Genomic DNA, 13,868 nt, shown 5'->3' with positions numbered 1-13,868 from the left:
TTTCCCCCCTTTTTTTTTTTTTTTTTGTGTTCGATTTCACGATTCTCCTCTTCTCACGGAACACACGGTTATTCGTGGTTCTGTGGTGGCGAAATCTCTTTCCGTTCCACTGAAATTTCATCCTCGGTCTCTCTATTCTACCGTGTTGCGTTCAATTAGGTTAGGAACGTTGCGATCGAAGATATATTTTCAAAGAGCATCGTGCGTCCGCTGGTTCTACGTTATAAAGAGCGAATGTGAACGTACCCACCGAGACAGCCAGAGTACACACAATCCCACACAACTGAACACGACGCGACACGTGTGTAACTCGAAGGAAATAATACACGGCATGTGCGGTCGTTCCGGTAATTTTTTTATTTAACGTTGCATTCAGTGAATGCATTTGTACACCGAACCGATTATTTTCTCCGTTCAGTGTTCCTTTACCCCTTTTCCTTCTCGTTTTTTCTTTTGTTTCTCTCTCTTATTTCTCCGTTTCCCTTTTACTTTTTCTTTTTCTTTCGATCGATCCGCAAAAACAGTCTTCTTCTTCGATTGTTTATCGCGTTTGTAGTCGGCGAGAACAAGGCATATATTTACTCTGTAATAAAACGTGCTTCCTCCGTAAGCGGGTACGAGAAAAAGAAAAAAAAGTCTGGCATCAAATATTTTGTCCTACGTCGCGCGTAACGAACTATACGTAAAATATACGGTCAAGCTTATTCTCGAGATACGTGTGCATCGCGTCGTTTGATGGAGAGAGAGAGAGAGAAAGAAAGAATGAAAGAGAAAGATGAAAAGAAGCGAAAGAAATGAAAGAAAAATAGAGAATCTGTGCTCGAACGTGCCTCGCCCTCCACTATATACGAACGTACTTTTGTGCGTATACAGTAGACGCGCACCGGATAAAAGCTCGATTCACGTTCGACGGACAACAAGGAAAGAGGAAACGAGAAAAAGAGGCCCGTTAAAGATAAGAGAGCTCAAAGTATGCCACTTTCGATGGCGAGGGGCCCCGACGGGTTCCTGTTCCCAACGAGAAAAACAGTATTCATCAGCCGTTCGAAATTAAATTAAATTGCCAGTAGATTTTCGCAAGACAGCAGACCATGGGACACAAAGTGGTGTGTACTCCTCCTGGTTGTCCGTTCACCGTGAATCAGCTACGAAGAATGGCGTGGCGCGGCGCGGCTTAAACGCGTGCGTACACCTTCTCAAAAAACATAGTTCACTACTATTAACTCGGCCTTAAACAAAATGACGTAAACTGCCTCAAATAATTAATATATTAAACGAGCTAGCGCCCTCACTTACACTTCGACTGAATGAATAACGAAACGCCTAATCCTGTGTATAATTATGTAGTATTAAAGAAAAAGGGGATCGCGGCTGAGATAAGTTGCTCGATCGCCGCATCCAGCGAGTAGAGTTACGCGATCACGAGTCCGGCGGCAGAGAAAAACGAGCGAAACGAAGAAGAACGGGGGATATATAGATAACGATCGATCGGAAAGAGCGCGTATAACGTGTGCGTTCAGCGAGATGAAGGAGAAAGACGAAGAGAGAAAAAGAAGGGCGCTGTGTGTAGCGCTTTCTTAAACGGAAACTATTCGCGCATTGCGAGCGAGCGTGTGTATAATATAATGTGCGAGCGGATAGATCGCAGAGGACAACTTAGAGAAATGTATCGATCCAACCTAGTGACGTTGTCCTCATTGATCGTGATTTATCGAAAGAAAGGAAAATCATTTTTTTCCGTTCTTCACTGTGAACCGATAGCAGCATATGTGAACGAACACGCAGACAGACACACACACACGCACGCACGCACGCACACACACACACATACACATCCCATGTATATGATACCTGAGCAAAGGGAAGAGGAAAAAGAATAGGAAAAGAGAATGTAGAAGGGCAGAAGAGGGGTACAGCAGATCGTCGAGGCTGCTACGAAACAAACGACGAGATCTCGTTGTTGTCGCGGACGAGATGATTCGGATAAGCGAGGAGACCACTCGAAGGTAGACATGGTTAACAAAAAAGGACATAGGAAAACGCGACCAAAAGAGACATTTTGGTAAGACACGACGAGATTGAAACAAAGGTAGGGAAAGAAGCGAAACGACGAAATAGAGACGAGAAAAATTTGATTGGGGAAATCAAAATCATCGATGTCCTCTCGGCTCCATCTTTTAGAAACTGACAATGACTACGGAGACGATGACGATTACGATGACAACGACAATGACGGGATGACTGGGTGTTTCGAAGGACGGTAGTTCTTCCGTTCATGCATTATACGGGCTTGAAGAATATACACGACAATAAGGATCGTAGCCGGTCGAACACGATCCATACCCCGCGAGAGTTAATCGAGAAACCGACGAACTCCTACGGCTTTTATGGCTCCGCTCGTAAAGATATACCCAAGGCTTTTTCTGTGGAACTCTGGACCCCTCCGAACACCCGGTCCAGGAACACTGGGGCAGAAACGACGACGGAGCGTGTAGATGGACGGGTGAACGAGCGAATGAACGAGCGAGCGAGCGAGCGAGCTAGCGAGCGACCGGCTGGTTGGCCAGGTACGTGGTGTGGTAAAGGTAAAACTCTCTTGCAAAGGGACGCGAAGCAGCGAACGAGCGAACGAGCCGTGTGCCAACCGTGGCTCTCTGGCAGGTAGTTGCACGCCAGAAAGCACCGGCTGTATAAAGACCGACCCGAAGCCATTTTTGATCCACGATCCTCTCTCTGCTTCCAGCCGAGACCCCGAATTACAATGTGCGCTCCTCGTGCGGGCCTCACCGTGGGTGGACCACCTTCTCGGCTCTACGTGAATTTTTCTTAAATCGTCTACCCCTCTCTCGATGAATGATCTCTCTCTCCGACCAGGCCCAGATCTTAGCCTTCGAGCAGGAACAGAGAGAGGTAGAGAGGACTGTGTGCTGTCAGCCGGCGAATGAAAAGCACTTAAGAAGCTGCGCGGTATGCATCTAACAATGACCCTACCCACCTCTGACGCACGAATTGTTCCTATATCAGAGTACACCAGCTGATTCGGCAAATATAACGTGCGCTATTTTACGCTATTCTTTGTACGCGCTTCAGCGCGTACCCGGTTTATATACGGGGGCACGGCTCGATCTCAGCCGAGCACGCCACTCCTTCCTTACCCCTATAATTCGCTTCGAGTTACCGAATCTTTTTCAATCTCGATCCATCCATCCTGCGATACTCTTTCTTTTTCTCCATCCTATCCTACGATACGTTCTATCTCGTCTCTTTGTGAATTTTTTGCACTCGCGAATTCTCGATATTTCGATCGCGTCGTTACAGCAAAAGCAATATCGTCGTCCCTGCAACCGAATCGCTCGAATCTCTCTGGTATATACGGTGGAGTTGTGTCGAAAACATAGTCGTGCCAGGGGGTTGCTGCGGTCTTGCGATAGTTGAACTCGAGGGGAGATAGCGGCATAAGCGATAGATAGACCATAACGCGCGCAAGAAAGAAAGAATCGGAGGGTGGAGAGTCTCGATCCTGGAATGAGCACCGCGTGGCCATAAAGAGGAGAGACACACGTCCATGTGTCACGGACGTCAGGATATTATAGGTTACTCTGTCTATCTATGGATAGTTCGAACGATTCGAAACGATGGACCACGCCCTCAGTCTGCCATCTCCGCTTCGACGAACTCTCCACGATCGATCCTTTACTCGCGACAAGCTGGCAAAAATTACCACCGCAAAAGTCGAGCACGAAACGGGACAACTGAATACGCCCCTGGAGCGACCCGAGGCCTGCCTCTCCGGCCAATCGATACCATACCGTGTGCCTCTTCCGTTTGACAGCCTCCGCGACGTTTCTCCCTGTTATTTCTCTCTTCCTTTTCCTATTTTTACTACCTACACCTTCTTCCTCTATCCTTCTTTTTCATCTTCAAGAACCGACATTTTTCCTTCCCCCCCTTCGATTTTAAAGAAGGACGAAGGAATGGGTTTCTGTCAAATAGACAGCCGTGTCGCACTGGTTCGATCGCATTCCTTCGAATGAAAAAAAAAAAAGGAGAGAAAGAAAGGAAGAAATGGCTCTCTTTATCGCGATACGGCTCATCGACGTGGCGAACGATCGATTTGCCGGAGACAAAGTCTTTCTCTTTGCGCGGCCACGGTTGGACCCCACGTGCCGTTTGTTCGCTTCCTACGTTTCTCCGACTGTTTGCACCAAAAGCGTGTAACTTAACGAGCGATTGTTCTCCTTCTAGTTCCTTGATTTCGTGATTAATCGAAAGTTTCTGATCGCTGAAGCCACTACCTACCGCGTGTCTGTTGGCTGGAGCGTTCGTTAGAGCGGCGTGTGTGCGCGTGTATGTTTACTTTGCTCGATCGTTCGTTAAAATTCGAGCCGAAGCGCCTGTTATTTCTTCCCGTCATGGTGTTGTGTGTTGGACTTTGGAGAGCTTTTACGAGGAACAGAGAGAGAGAGAGAGAGAATGCATGAGTGTGAGTAAAATGTTTATATGTGCGCACTGAGCGTCTACCTTTTGCTAAACGCGCCACGTGTGTCGCCTTGTTTATCCATCGCCGCCATTGCCGTCGTAGACGCGCTCGGCGTTTGACGATCCTCTGCTCGGTTCTCGAACGACTACGGGATCTTCGTTTTCTGGGGGGTAAAGCTAGCTAACCAACTACTACTGTATTATCAGTAAAAAGAAAATGAAAAAAAAACAGAACATACCTACGCATTTAAGATAATGTACAAGTCTCTAGTGTGATACATTTCTACGCTTATTCTCTTAACTGTAGTCATGAAGTCTAAAGTAACGATACCTCGTTGTGGTTTGTAACGCGGACTAAAAAGCAAAAAAAATAAAAATAAAAATACAAGTAACAAGTAGTTCTGTAACAGTAAATAAATGATAAAAAAAATTGCAGGCTAAAGATAAAAAAAAGACGAGTTACGTAAAGAAGAAAAAAAGTCATGAAATAACGACAGTAAATGATCAAAAAAATCCGCTTAGGTTGACCTTAGACTGAGAAAAAGGAAATCAAGCGATAAAAAGCTCGCAAAAAGGCGCCAGTGTACTCGTAGAAAGGAATTGTCCGGCGGCCGACGTCCTAATTAATCGCAACGTTGAAATTGTAAACGACCGCCAAAGGAAATACCGTTGGGCTTATAAAAACACAGGATAATAAAAAAAAAGAAAATCTAGAGCGCGCGCGCGAGAGAGAGAGAGAGAGAGAGAAAGAGAGAGAGAGAAAGAGATTTGCGGATCCAAGAAATGGATGAGATGGATGTGTGGATCCGAATGAATAGATGGCTATTTCAGAAAAAAAAAACACGTGTGGGTCGACCGATTCGTCAAATGTATGCATGTGTGAGATTACGCGCAGAGTATTCGAGAACGTACTGTTCGGCATGTACATAATTCTGTATATACGAACGAATCACTGACTGTACAATACCACCCAAATATATTTATATTTCATGTTAAAACAACTTCTACTACTATTCATTTCTAGTTCCATCTTATTTCCACTTTATACACATGCTAATCAAGTTTGGCTGTGCAAAATATCTGCAGTGAAATGACTCCTTGTCCATCGTGGTTCTTGGACTCCTACGGTGACACAGCGTGTAGGGTGCGAAAGAAAGACACGCTTGTGTTGTCGCTTGTCGCCTATCGTGAAACTGGAAGGCAACGGAAAGAAGGGGAGATCGTTTGTAACAGTGATTTTCAGAGAACTGAATCGACAGATTTTACTAACGGCAATATGACGCGTGCGGTATCGTCAAGGAGAACCAGTCCCATCGGCGGCTCGTGTAGGTACGGAGTTTAATGATCATGAGGAATGTTCTTATTTTCGTTGCATCTTGCTGTCTTCTTCCGTTTTCCTCATTCTCGATGGATTGCGTAACGCGCACGCGCTCATCAAATAAATTATGCGCCATCCCGGTAGTCCGGACATTGAATTACGATTTGCCACGTCGTAAAAAAAAGGAAAGAAAAAAGAAATGTCGCATGGTATATCACGTGTATTTTAAAAGCGTTTACGCACGGTAGGTGCAAGATCTTTTAACCTTTGAGCGCGTAACCTCCCGTTCGAACTGAATAAACTTGCATACAGAAGGTGTGCGACCCCGGGCAGTCACAATGAAGTACAGGAACCACGCTTCCTGGTGCAATTTCAACCTTTTGTTGCCATTATTTTTGTCATGACGTTTCATTCTATTTAACATTCCTTCGGTCTGATACCATGCATTGTTTTTCAGTGAGAGCCTCGCCCGATAATGTTCCATCGCGCGTGAAATATTTCGTTGCGAATGCTTTCTTCTTTTTCTACTTTTTTTTTTATTTTTTTATTTTTTTTTTTGAAAGTATCGACGAGTCCGCGATTAAATACAGCCGTATAAATACGATGACTTTACGATTCTTTGTTATTCATGACATTCCGGCGAATACACCACTTTCCGTGGTATAGTTGCCGTGACGTCATTAGTCTTCTATTGTATTCGATGACACGTTTCTATCGAACTCGATACGAAATTATAGTCGCTAAGGGGGAATTGTAGATTATTCTGCAACGTTTCACAGACGCGTATCGCGAAACGTATTTTCCAAAACTTCCATAAATTTCCTCATAAAATCTATCGAATCACTTGTGACCAATAAAACGTAAAATGTTGTCATTTAAAAATTTCATTATCGCGCCGGCAAATGTAGGACTTATGTAGTTGTATATGATACGCGTTATACGAGCGTATCTTTATGCGTTCCATGTATACATGCTTTTTCACAATTGATACGTTATATACGAACGAAATTAAAGCTCAGGGTTTTTGATGCACACGCGCGCGTGTTTCAAGCATCGCATCATCGATCGTCTCCTTAAATAAAAGAAGTCCGGTTTGATTGCATCTTCGACTGCAATGGGGCTAGAAAGATGGCCAGAGAGCGTAACCACGTAAAGCGCATCGATATTTTCGAGTTGTAAATTTTCACATGTTCCTGCGATTTCCTTTTAGCGCACCGCAAGTTGCTACGCCACACATTCCGGCCATCGTATATGTACCATTCTTTGCTTGACTTATCCATTTCTTCGCCGAGTAAAAAGTATTCTTTTACCTGCAAATTTTCGCCAGATATCCTAGAAGTTTATGGAGAAACGAGAAAGTCTATTCATTCTTAGAATATTTTGAAATAGTGAAACACTCTACGAGAGTGCTTCCACCCTTCTACATCATTGGATTAGCGCTTATATAAATAGTCTGCATGGAATAATGAAAATCCCATGACCGGACCGCGTAATCCATCATGACGGATTATAGCGTAATGACGGTCCCAATAATAAAAAGATTTTTCAGGTTTGTGCCATGAAACAAAAATTTTTGACCTGTATGGCTGATTTATGGATAATGCTCTAGTCCTATTCTCTTCGCGTTACGCCAATGGGGAGGCCTTGTATACAGGACCCACATAGAACAGTGAAAAGGATAAGCACAAGGGTCTTGGATAGCCCAGTCGCTGGATTCGCAATTGCTCAGAGACTCGAATAATGCTCCAGGTAACCTAAGCATCAATTCTTTCGCAGATCGCACATTCGAATGTATCCCTGAATTTGTCAAAATCAGTCGGTATTGAAGAAAAGGAGGACAGATGTTCCGGGTGTCAAAAGAGAAGCGTAAATGTTACAGCAAGTACGAAATCTAATGTACTTCCGTTCTTCTTTCATGTCTCAATCGATATTAGGGTTCAACGTCACAATGCACGATCGTTTTTTTTTCTCCTCCGATATCAGCAATATAATCCCATGATACGGTAAAAGATAGAGAAAGAAAAAATGAACAAGATAACTTCACTTTTTTTACAATCAGGAAACTACTGAAATGTCATAAAAATGTAGCTACTGTCAGTGAAAGTTCAAAGTTCTCCTTGTAACCGCTTTTAACCTTGGCTATTGACATTAGCATTGACCTTGCGCGAAGAAGTTGCGCTTTCGAGTCCAGTTAAAATAATTTCCTAAACTCTCGATGTAATTAGTTTTTAATTTCGTTTGTTATTATTTAAAGATACTGACGCATTAAACAATTTACCGAAATCATTGTTAAATGTATTAGAAAGTTATTAATTGGGAAATATGTAGTAAATTACCATTTTATAAAAGAAAACGAATACGTACTGCCTTATAAGTCATTAAGAGATTACAAATTAAGATTTAAAATTTTTAGTTGACAAGATTTTAAAGGTAGAATGAGGGTTAACTATTGATATATAAGACGCTTTAGGTTTATGTCGACGAATTCTTTATCCACCCTAATGTCTTGCAGAATTTCACAGGATAAAGGCTAGTTTATCGACTACCTTGAATTTGTATAACCATTTTATAACTAGCAATCGCATTAAGACATTTCCTAGGAATCCAATCATTTCATTGGATAACGTTTATAGTCAGTTATATCGTTCTTTCGTAATTCCCCTATAAGTATTTCTAGATAATAATTTTCAAGATAGTATACTTTTCTTATTACTATAGTTCCGATTGAAAATCAACGCATGACAATGTATCATAAAAAATTAGACACTGATAATAAAATACAGTACTTAAAGTTAAAAATTGCGATGTCACCGACCGATAGCGCCATCTATTTTTCGCACAATGCGTTGTCTAGCTTTGTTGGAAAGGCATGAATGAAGTGCCGCAGTATTTATACGGAACCTCTTCAGAAGTGCTGTTTTAAATTCGTAGATATCAAATGTGAGTCGGGAGTTAGTGTTGTGTGTACTATGTATTATTTAGACGTTTCTCTGTTAGTACATTTAATCAGCTTTTAAGATCTTTATCTTTACACATATAACCTAACCTAGATTTCGAGAGTGATATAATCTATATAGATAAAGATTGCAGTAAAAAGTTAAATATGAGTTAATTAAGTAAATGCGTTTTGAAAATACAGTTAACTATCTTATTTTAAGAAAATGTACTCTATTTCATTCATGATTTACATTTCTTACTTTTATGATTTAATCATATTCGTTTACTGTGCAATCTGATGAAATAATTTTTCATTTGTAATTTGTAGATGTTTATGCGATTTGTCCTTCTATTCATAACTTCGGTGACTATACTTTACATTTATAAGGAAAAATCTGTATACTCAGAATATGTTTTTTTATTTGTAGAATACTGCCAGACAGCCGTAGTCTTGAAATTACAGAGGTCTATCTAAAGAAGAACATTCTTCAATCAATAAAACAATTGTTCGGCGAAGAAGGAACCACGGGTACCATAGATATCCTAAAATTTGATTCAAAGGAACACAGATGTGTTCTAAGGTGCACTGATGATTGTTATGTACGTCTTCGGGCAGCTTTAGTCGTAGCTGGAAAATACGAAGGGCATACTTGCATCTATGCTATTCATCGTGCTTCGGCAAATTTATTATCATTTAGTGCAAATAGTCGGAATTATCAACATTAAAGTACAAAGATTTAGAACAAATTGAATTTGGAAAAACTCAACATTATATATTTCTATTTTCTTTTTTAAAGAACAAGTTCATATCTTTGCCTTTTGCAGTTTTATGAATTAGTTAATAATGCCATTCATCCACAAAGAAGGTAAAGATACTATAATCTTTGCTACAAAGGAAGATCATGCAACGCCTAGTAAAATAGAACTTCCAGAACCAGAACCAAGTCCTGGTCTCTTATTATCCAGCGGAGAAATTAATTGGAATTGCCCATGTTTGGGAGGTATGGCTACTGGACCATGTGGTTTGGAATTCCGTGAGGCCTTTTCTTGTTTCCATTACTCAACTGCAGAACCGAAAGGTTCAGACTGTTACAATGCATTTAAAACCATGCAAACATGCATGGTAGAATATCCAGCATTATATGGAAAGAGAGGAGGATCTTTGGAGGATTTGGAAGATGGCGAAGATCCAATGGACGAGCATAAAAAAAATTTAGAGGTCGATAACAAAGATTCTCACTTAGAATCAAAAGTAAAAGAGTTACCCCATACATCCAGTATTGGAACGGGAATAGAACAATCTAATGTTAAGTGAAGATTTGTTGCCAGTGAATAAATAATTAATGTATTTGCGTAGCATAGTGAGAGTAAATTTTCACCAAGACTTAATGAAAGAAGATCTCTGATAATTTTATAAAAAATAGGTTGTGTAAGAAAGCATTCTTGTACAAAATAAAGTACTCCTAAATGCTGCTTTTTACCTATCTGTTTTAAACCTCTAGTACAATAATTCATGGCATTCACAACATTTACAACATGTTGTTAACGAGGAGAAACCAATCTATTTGATTGTAACTTTCATTTTATTACAAGAAAGCTGAACCTCATCAGGCAGATATACGTATTATTTTTCATTTAAAAGTTAAAGCAAATTACTTAAACATGCAATTAATAGTTTTATTTTTCGCTTTTGTTCACTGTATCTCAATCGATTGTATATACTTTGTGCGTAATAAATAATAAATAGTTCCTCGAATTAATACATTATTGCCTTCTCCTTTCACTTGTGACGCACAAGTTAGGAAGAGAGATAATTTTTTCTTATTGTGACATCAAGTTTTGAATGTCCTACTTTATAGCGCGGCAACAAAATGGTTGACGTCACGGCCGTTTGATGGCGGTGCGATCTTTCTCTACGAGAAAGATGGAACCTGTGTTGTGACGTCAACTTCACGGCCTCCCCTCTTTCGTTCCAACCCTTGGGATAGTCGGTCTCGTGTATACAACCTCTACCACCACGCCGCGGTCGTTTACCACCACCACTGTTGTAACGAATCTCACTACTACTACACTACTACCTTCACCATCGTCATCATCATCGCCATCACACCATGAGTTTGGCGTTCGTCGAGCGTTTCGTACGTATAGAGAAGCACAATGTGTTTTCGTTTCATCACGCTAATGAAAGTAACTGAGCAGAGGTGACGTCGCATACCGTGTGAAGAACGTATGTTGGTGCATCGATTTTGATAACGGGAGAACACGAGAGAGTCGGTGCGAGCAAAGTACGGCAGAGACAATCAAGCACGAAGAATTTTGTGACGAGCCTGTGTCGGGCTGTAAGTTAAATACGTTACTTAGCAGTGACTGAGACTATCCCACAGTGTTGTACCATTTGAGAAAACTTTCTTTAAAATTTTTCGTCGAGCTATGGATCCACCGAAGAAAGAGAAGAAACACAAGGAGAAAAGAAGGTAAGTGAATCGTAACATTAAAGCTCAGAGCACCCGTATGGACATTACTGCTTCTACCTGAAGTTTCCCCAATTTTCACGAGAAAATTCCAGGCATGCCGTTAGCTACGATATTCTACTCTGTTCGATGGCATGATTGTACGTAGACAGGCACTGTTCAGCTCTTGGAATTGACGAACTCCAAAGACAAATTCAGTGAATCGCGCGCGCGCATTTCGCGTTGCATATGCGTGAGTGAGTGCGTGAGTGTTTGACGCAATCGCGTTTCCTCCGAGTTGAGTTCCCCCCTCTCTCTCTGTTCCTCTTATACTCTTTTTGTTCCTCTTCCATTACCGATATCTTTTTCTCTCTACCCTACGTTATAAGATTACTTTATGTCTCTTCCCTCTAATAATTCGATCTCTTTTCATTTGTTCTCCAGCTGCGATTGCGTATACTGTTTAAGCGGGACAATCAAAGTGAAAAAAAGTTTCGCGTACAAGGAAATGCGGTAATTCACCAACTTGATTCAGACTTTGGTTTTTACGTAGACCGCCACGTTAGATCGGTAAAACCCATAGGGCCTCAAAAACCTGGGCGGGGATATAACGAATTCTTTTTCCTTTCATCTAAATCGCGCGTCATTCAAACGAAATTACATGCACTCGAATCGAGCATTGTTACATTTGATGTAGATGTCCTTGCGATATCGTGTTCCTTTGGGATAATTCCATTCTAAGGCCAAAGAGCGAACTTTGTTGCTTTTTTGTATACGTTGTATTGTATCGCGGTAGAAAAACAAACTACACTGTACATAAATCGTACTCTGTACTTGTTTTCGTTTTTTCCACGTGTGCACAAGGTATTCATTCTAATGGCAAGTTTCGTGTTGTATATATTTACTTTGTTAGAACGGCATCAGTTGTATTCAATACAGTAAACTTATAAAATTTAAAAAAGGAAATGATAGTTATAACCTAAAAATTCACGATTACCATGAAAACTTACTGTATGTGTATTTACATATACACGATATCATGTACTACGATATCATATATCATATATTTATTTTCTCACAGTAGCTTTTCTAAGATACGAAACTAACGCGAAAATGGTACACGATGTACGTGACAGATAAATCAGACTCGTCGCAAAAATAGTCAGCTCGTCTTCTCGAAATCATTAAAATTCAGATAAATCAAAAGCGTTAGTATTACGCGTATTATGTATGTATGTATGTTAATATTGAGCGGCATAATCAAAGAAACCAACCCACACGGAGATAAAGAGTTATGGTACCCTTGTGTAAGTATTTCGGGCTTGTGGCTTTTCCATATAAGATATACATATTTTCTAAATTTGTTTAACTTACCGAATGGTCGTTCAACCGATAAGAGTCTACTTATAAAATGCATTAATAAATTAATTTCGTTCGACAAACGATCAACAAACGACCAAATTGCTTCTTAACAATCACTGGCTACGTAAACAATAGTTATCATATCTCGATCACTGTGACGTTCGAAAGATGCCCATGTGCATAGCGTTTTATGTGCATATGTTGTGTACCTAGTGTATCATAATGTGTCTACATATATACAGATATATATCATATATTTATATGTGCATGAATGTAGTAGCGCGTTATTACGTGAATTTATAATGATAGTTCGGTTCTTCGTGTAACCCCATTTGGAGGAAAAGGAGAACTCTCTCTGCTTGAGGCTACGTAGATACGTAGTATATGCTTGTGTAGGTGTGGATGTATCTCTTGCACGGTGCGATAGAGGCACGCATACCATCGTTTCGTTTGGTAGCATTGTAGTGTATTCGAATGTTGAGCCGACATGCGACCTTCTGGAAACTTTCTTTTTCCAATTAGTTCCATATATTAATAGGTTGTTTATATGTTCGTGGAATTATCAAATCCTAAGCTATTTTTAGTAACCTCGCCTGTAATACGTCCAATTTATCTTCACGTCGATTTCAAGAAATTTTTCTGTGACACCCGATTACGTTTAATCGGATTTCCTCGAACTGAAATAATTAAGAGCAGCGAAAAATATCTATGTATCGTTGGGTAAGATAGGCCTATATTCGTTTTTAATCGTTCGTTAACCAACGCTGAGAAAATTAATTCTGACCGAAAGGACGTAATATTCAGAAACCAATTTTCTTTATCGATCGATTTACGATAATATTATTAGTTTGATAATTGTCGAAAAATTTCCCCGTGATTCTTAACTATTTGGTAATACGTATACTATTGATGATACACAGAGATAGTTGAGCGATACGCGAATAATATATTCTATATAGTTTTATATTTCGGCAATTATTACAATACACAATTTAGTACAATAAAGAAATTTATTCTCTATGTTAACGTTTTGGTTCTAAGCGATTCTGTTAGTAGGGATTGGTAAACAACTGATCTCTGTCTGAAGCGGACAAATTATGTAACATGTACTTTTCTTAATCGACTTTTAAAGTTTTTATTTTGCTAACACGCACTTACGAAATCTTTGAAATAGATCTCATACATTAATCAGAAATCTGCCGTTACATGCTTCTTTGCATTTCTTCAATAAACAATAGTTTATTGTAAATGCATATCGCACCTGAATAATGTGTTAATCATTAACTACTCAGAATCAGGTATCATTTCCGCATTTGCGGGAG

General features: G+C 40.3%; 3 protein-coding genes across 6 annotated transcripts in view; all 3 read left to right on the top strand.

Moving 5' to 3' along the window:
* LOC105681343 (G-box-binding factor-like) overlaps positions 1 to 5,320 on the top strand; it is a gene marked incomplete at its 5' end in the record, with an annotated part of 10,834 nt that extends 5,514 nt beyond the window's left edge. The window contains one exon of the mRNA XM_012390598.2: positions 2,744 to 5,320. The remainder of the gene's footprint in view (positions 1 to 2,743) is intronic.
* Positions 5,321 to 7,458: 2,138 nt separating this feature from the next.
* On the top strand, positions 7,459 to 10,214 carry LOC100746155 (mitochondrial intermembrane space import and assembly protein 40-B). 3 transcript variants are annotated; one of them, XM_033323186.1, is made up of 2 exons: positions 7,459 to 7,546; positions 9,163 to 10,214. In XM_033323186.1, exon 2 carries the CDS (start codon positions 9,579 to 9,581, stop codon positions 10,047 to 10,049), a length of 471 nt encoding a protein of 156 aa, XP_033179077.1. In that variant the 5' UTR covers positions 7,459 to 7,546; positions 9,163 to 9,578; the 3' UTR covers positions 10,050 to 10,214. The 3 variants fall into 3 exon arrangements, with proteins under 3 accessions (XP_033179077.1, XP_003492764.1, XP_012246062.1); XM_003492716.4 differs by lacking the exon at positions 7,459 to 7,546 and adding an exon at positions 8,586 to 8,737; XM_012390639.3 differs by lacking the exon at positions 7,459 to 7,546 and adding an exon at positions 8,651 to 8,789.
* Positions 10,215 to 10,731: 517 nt separating this feature from the next.
* LOC100746032 (protein similar) overlaps positions 10,732 to 13,868 on the top strand; it is a 37,823-nt gene continuing 34,686 nt past the window's right edge. The window contains exon 1 of one of the 2 annotated variants that reach the window (XM_003492715.4): positions 10,732 to 11,208. In XM_003492715.4, coding sequence (XP_003492763.1) covers positions 11,165 to 11,208 — 44 coding nt within the window. In that variant the 5' untranslated portion in view covers positions 10,732 to 11,164. Of the gene's footprint in view, positions 11,209 to 11,677; positions 11,698 to 13,868 lie in introns of those variants that run through there. The other variant, XM_033323185.1, reaches the window with a different exon arrangement.

Source organism: Bombus impatiens, unplaced genomic scaffold (genome assembly GCF_000188095.3).
Source record: "Bombus impatiens unplaced genomic scaffold, BIMP_2.2 scf_0830, whole genome shotgun sequence".
NCBI classification, from domain to species: Eukaryota; Metazoa; Arthropoda; class Insecta; order Hymenoptera; family Apidae; genus Bombus; species Bombus impatiens.
Note: the sequence above shows the minus strand (reverse complement) of the source record. Positions and strands in the feature narration are given on the sequence as shown.

Coding starts and splice junctions, on each gene's coding strand:
- LOC100746155 (XM_033323186.1), top strand. CDS start 9,579: ATGCCATTCATCCACAAAGAAGGTAAAGATACTATAATCTTTGCTACA.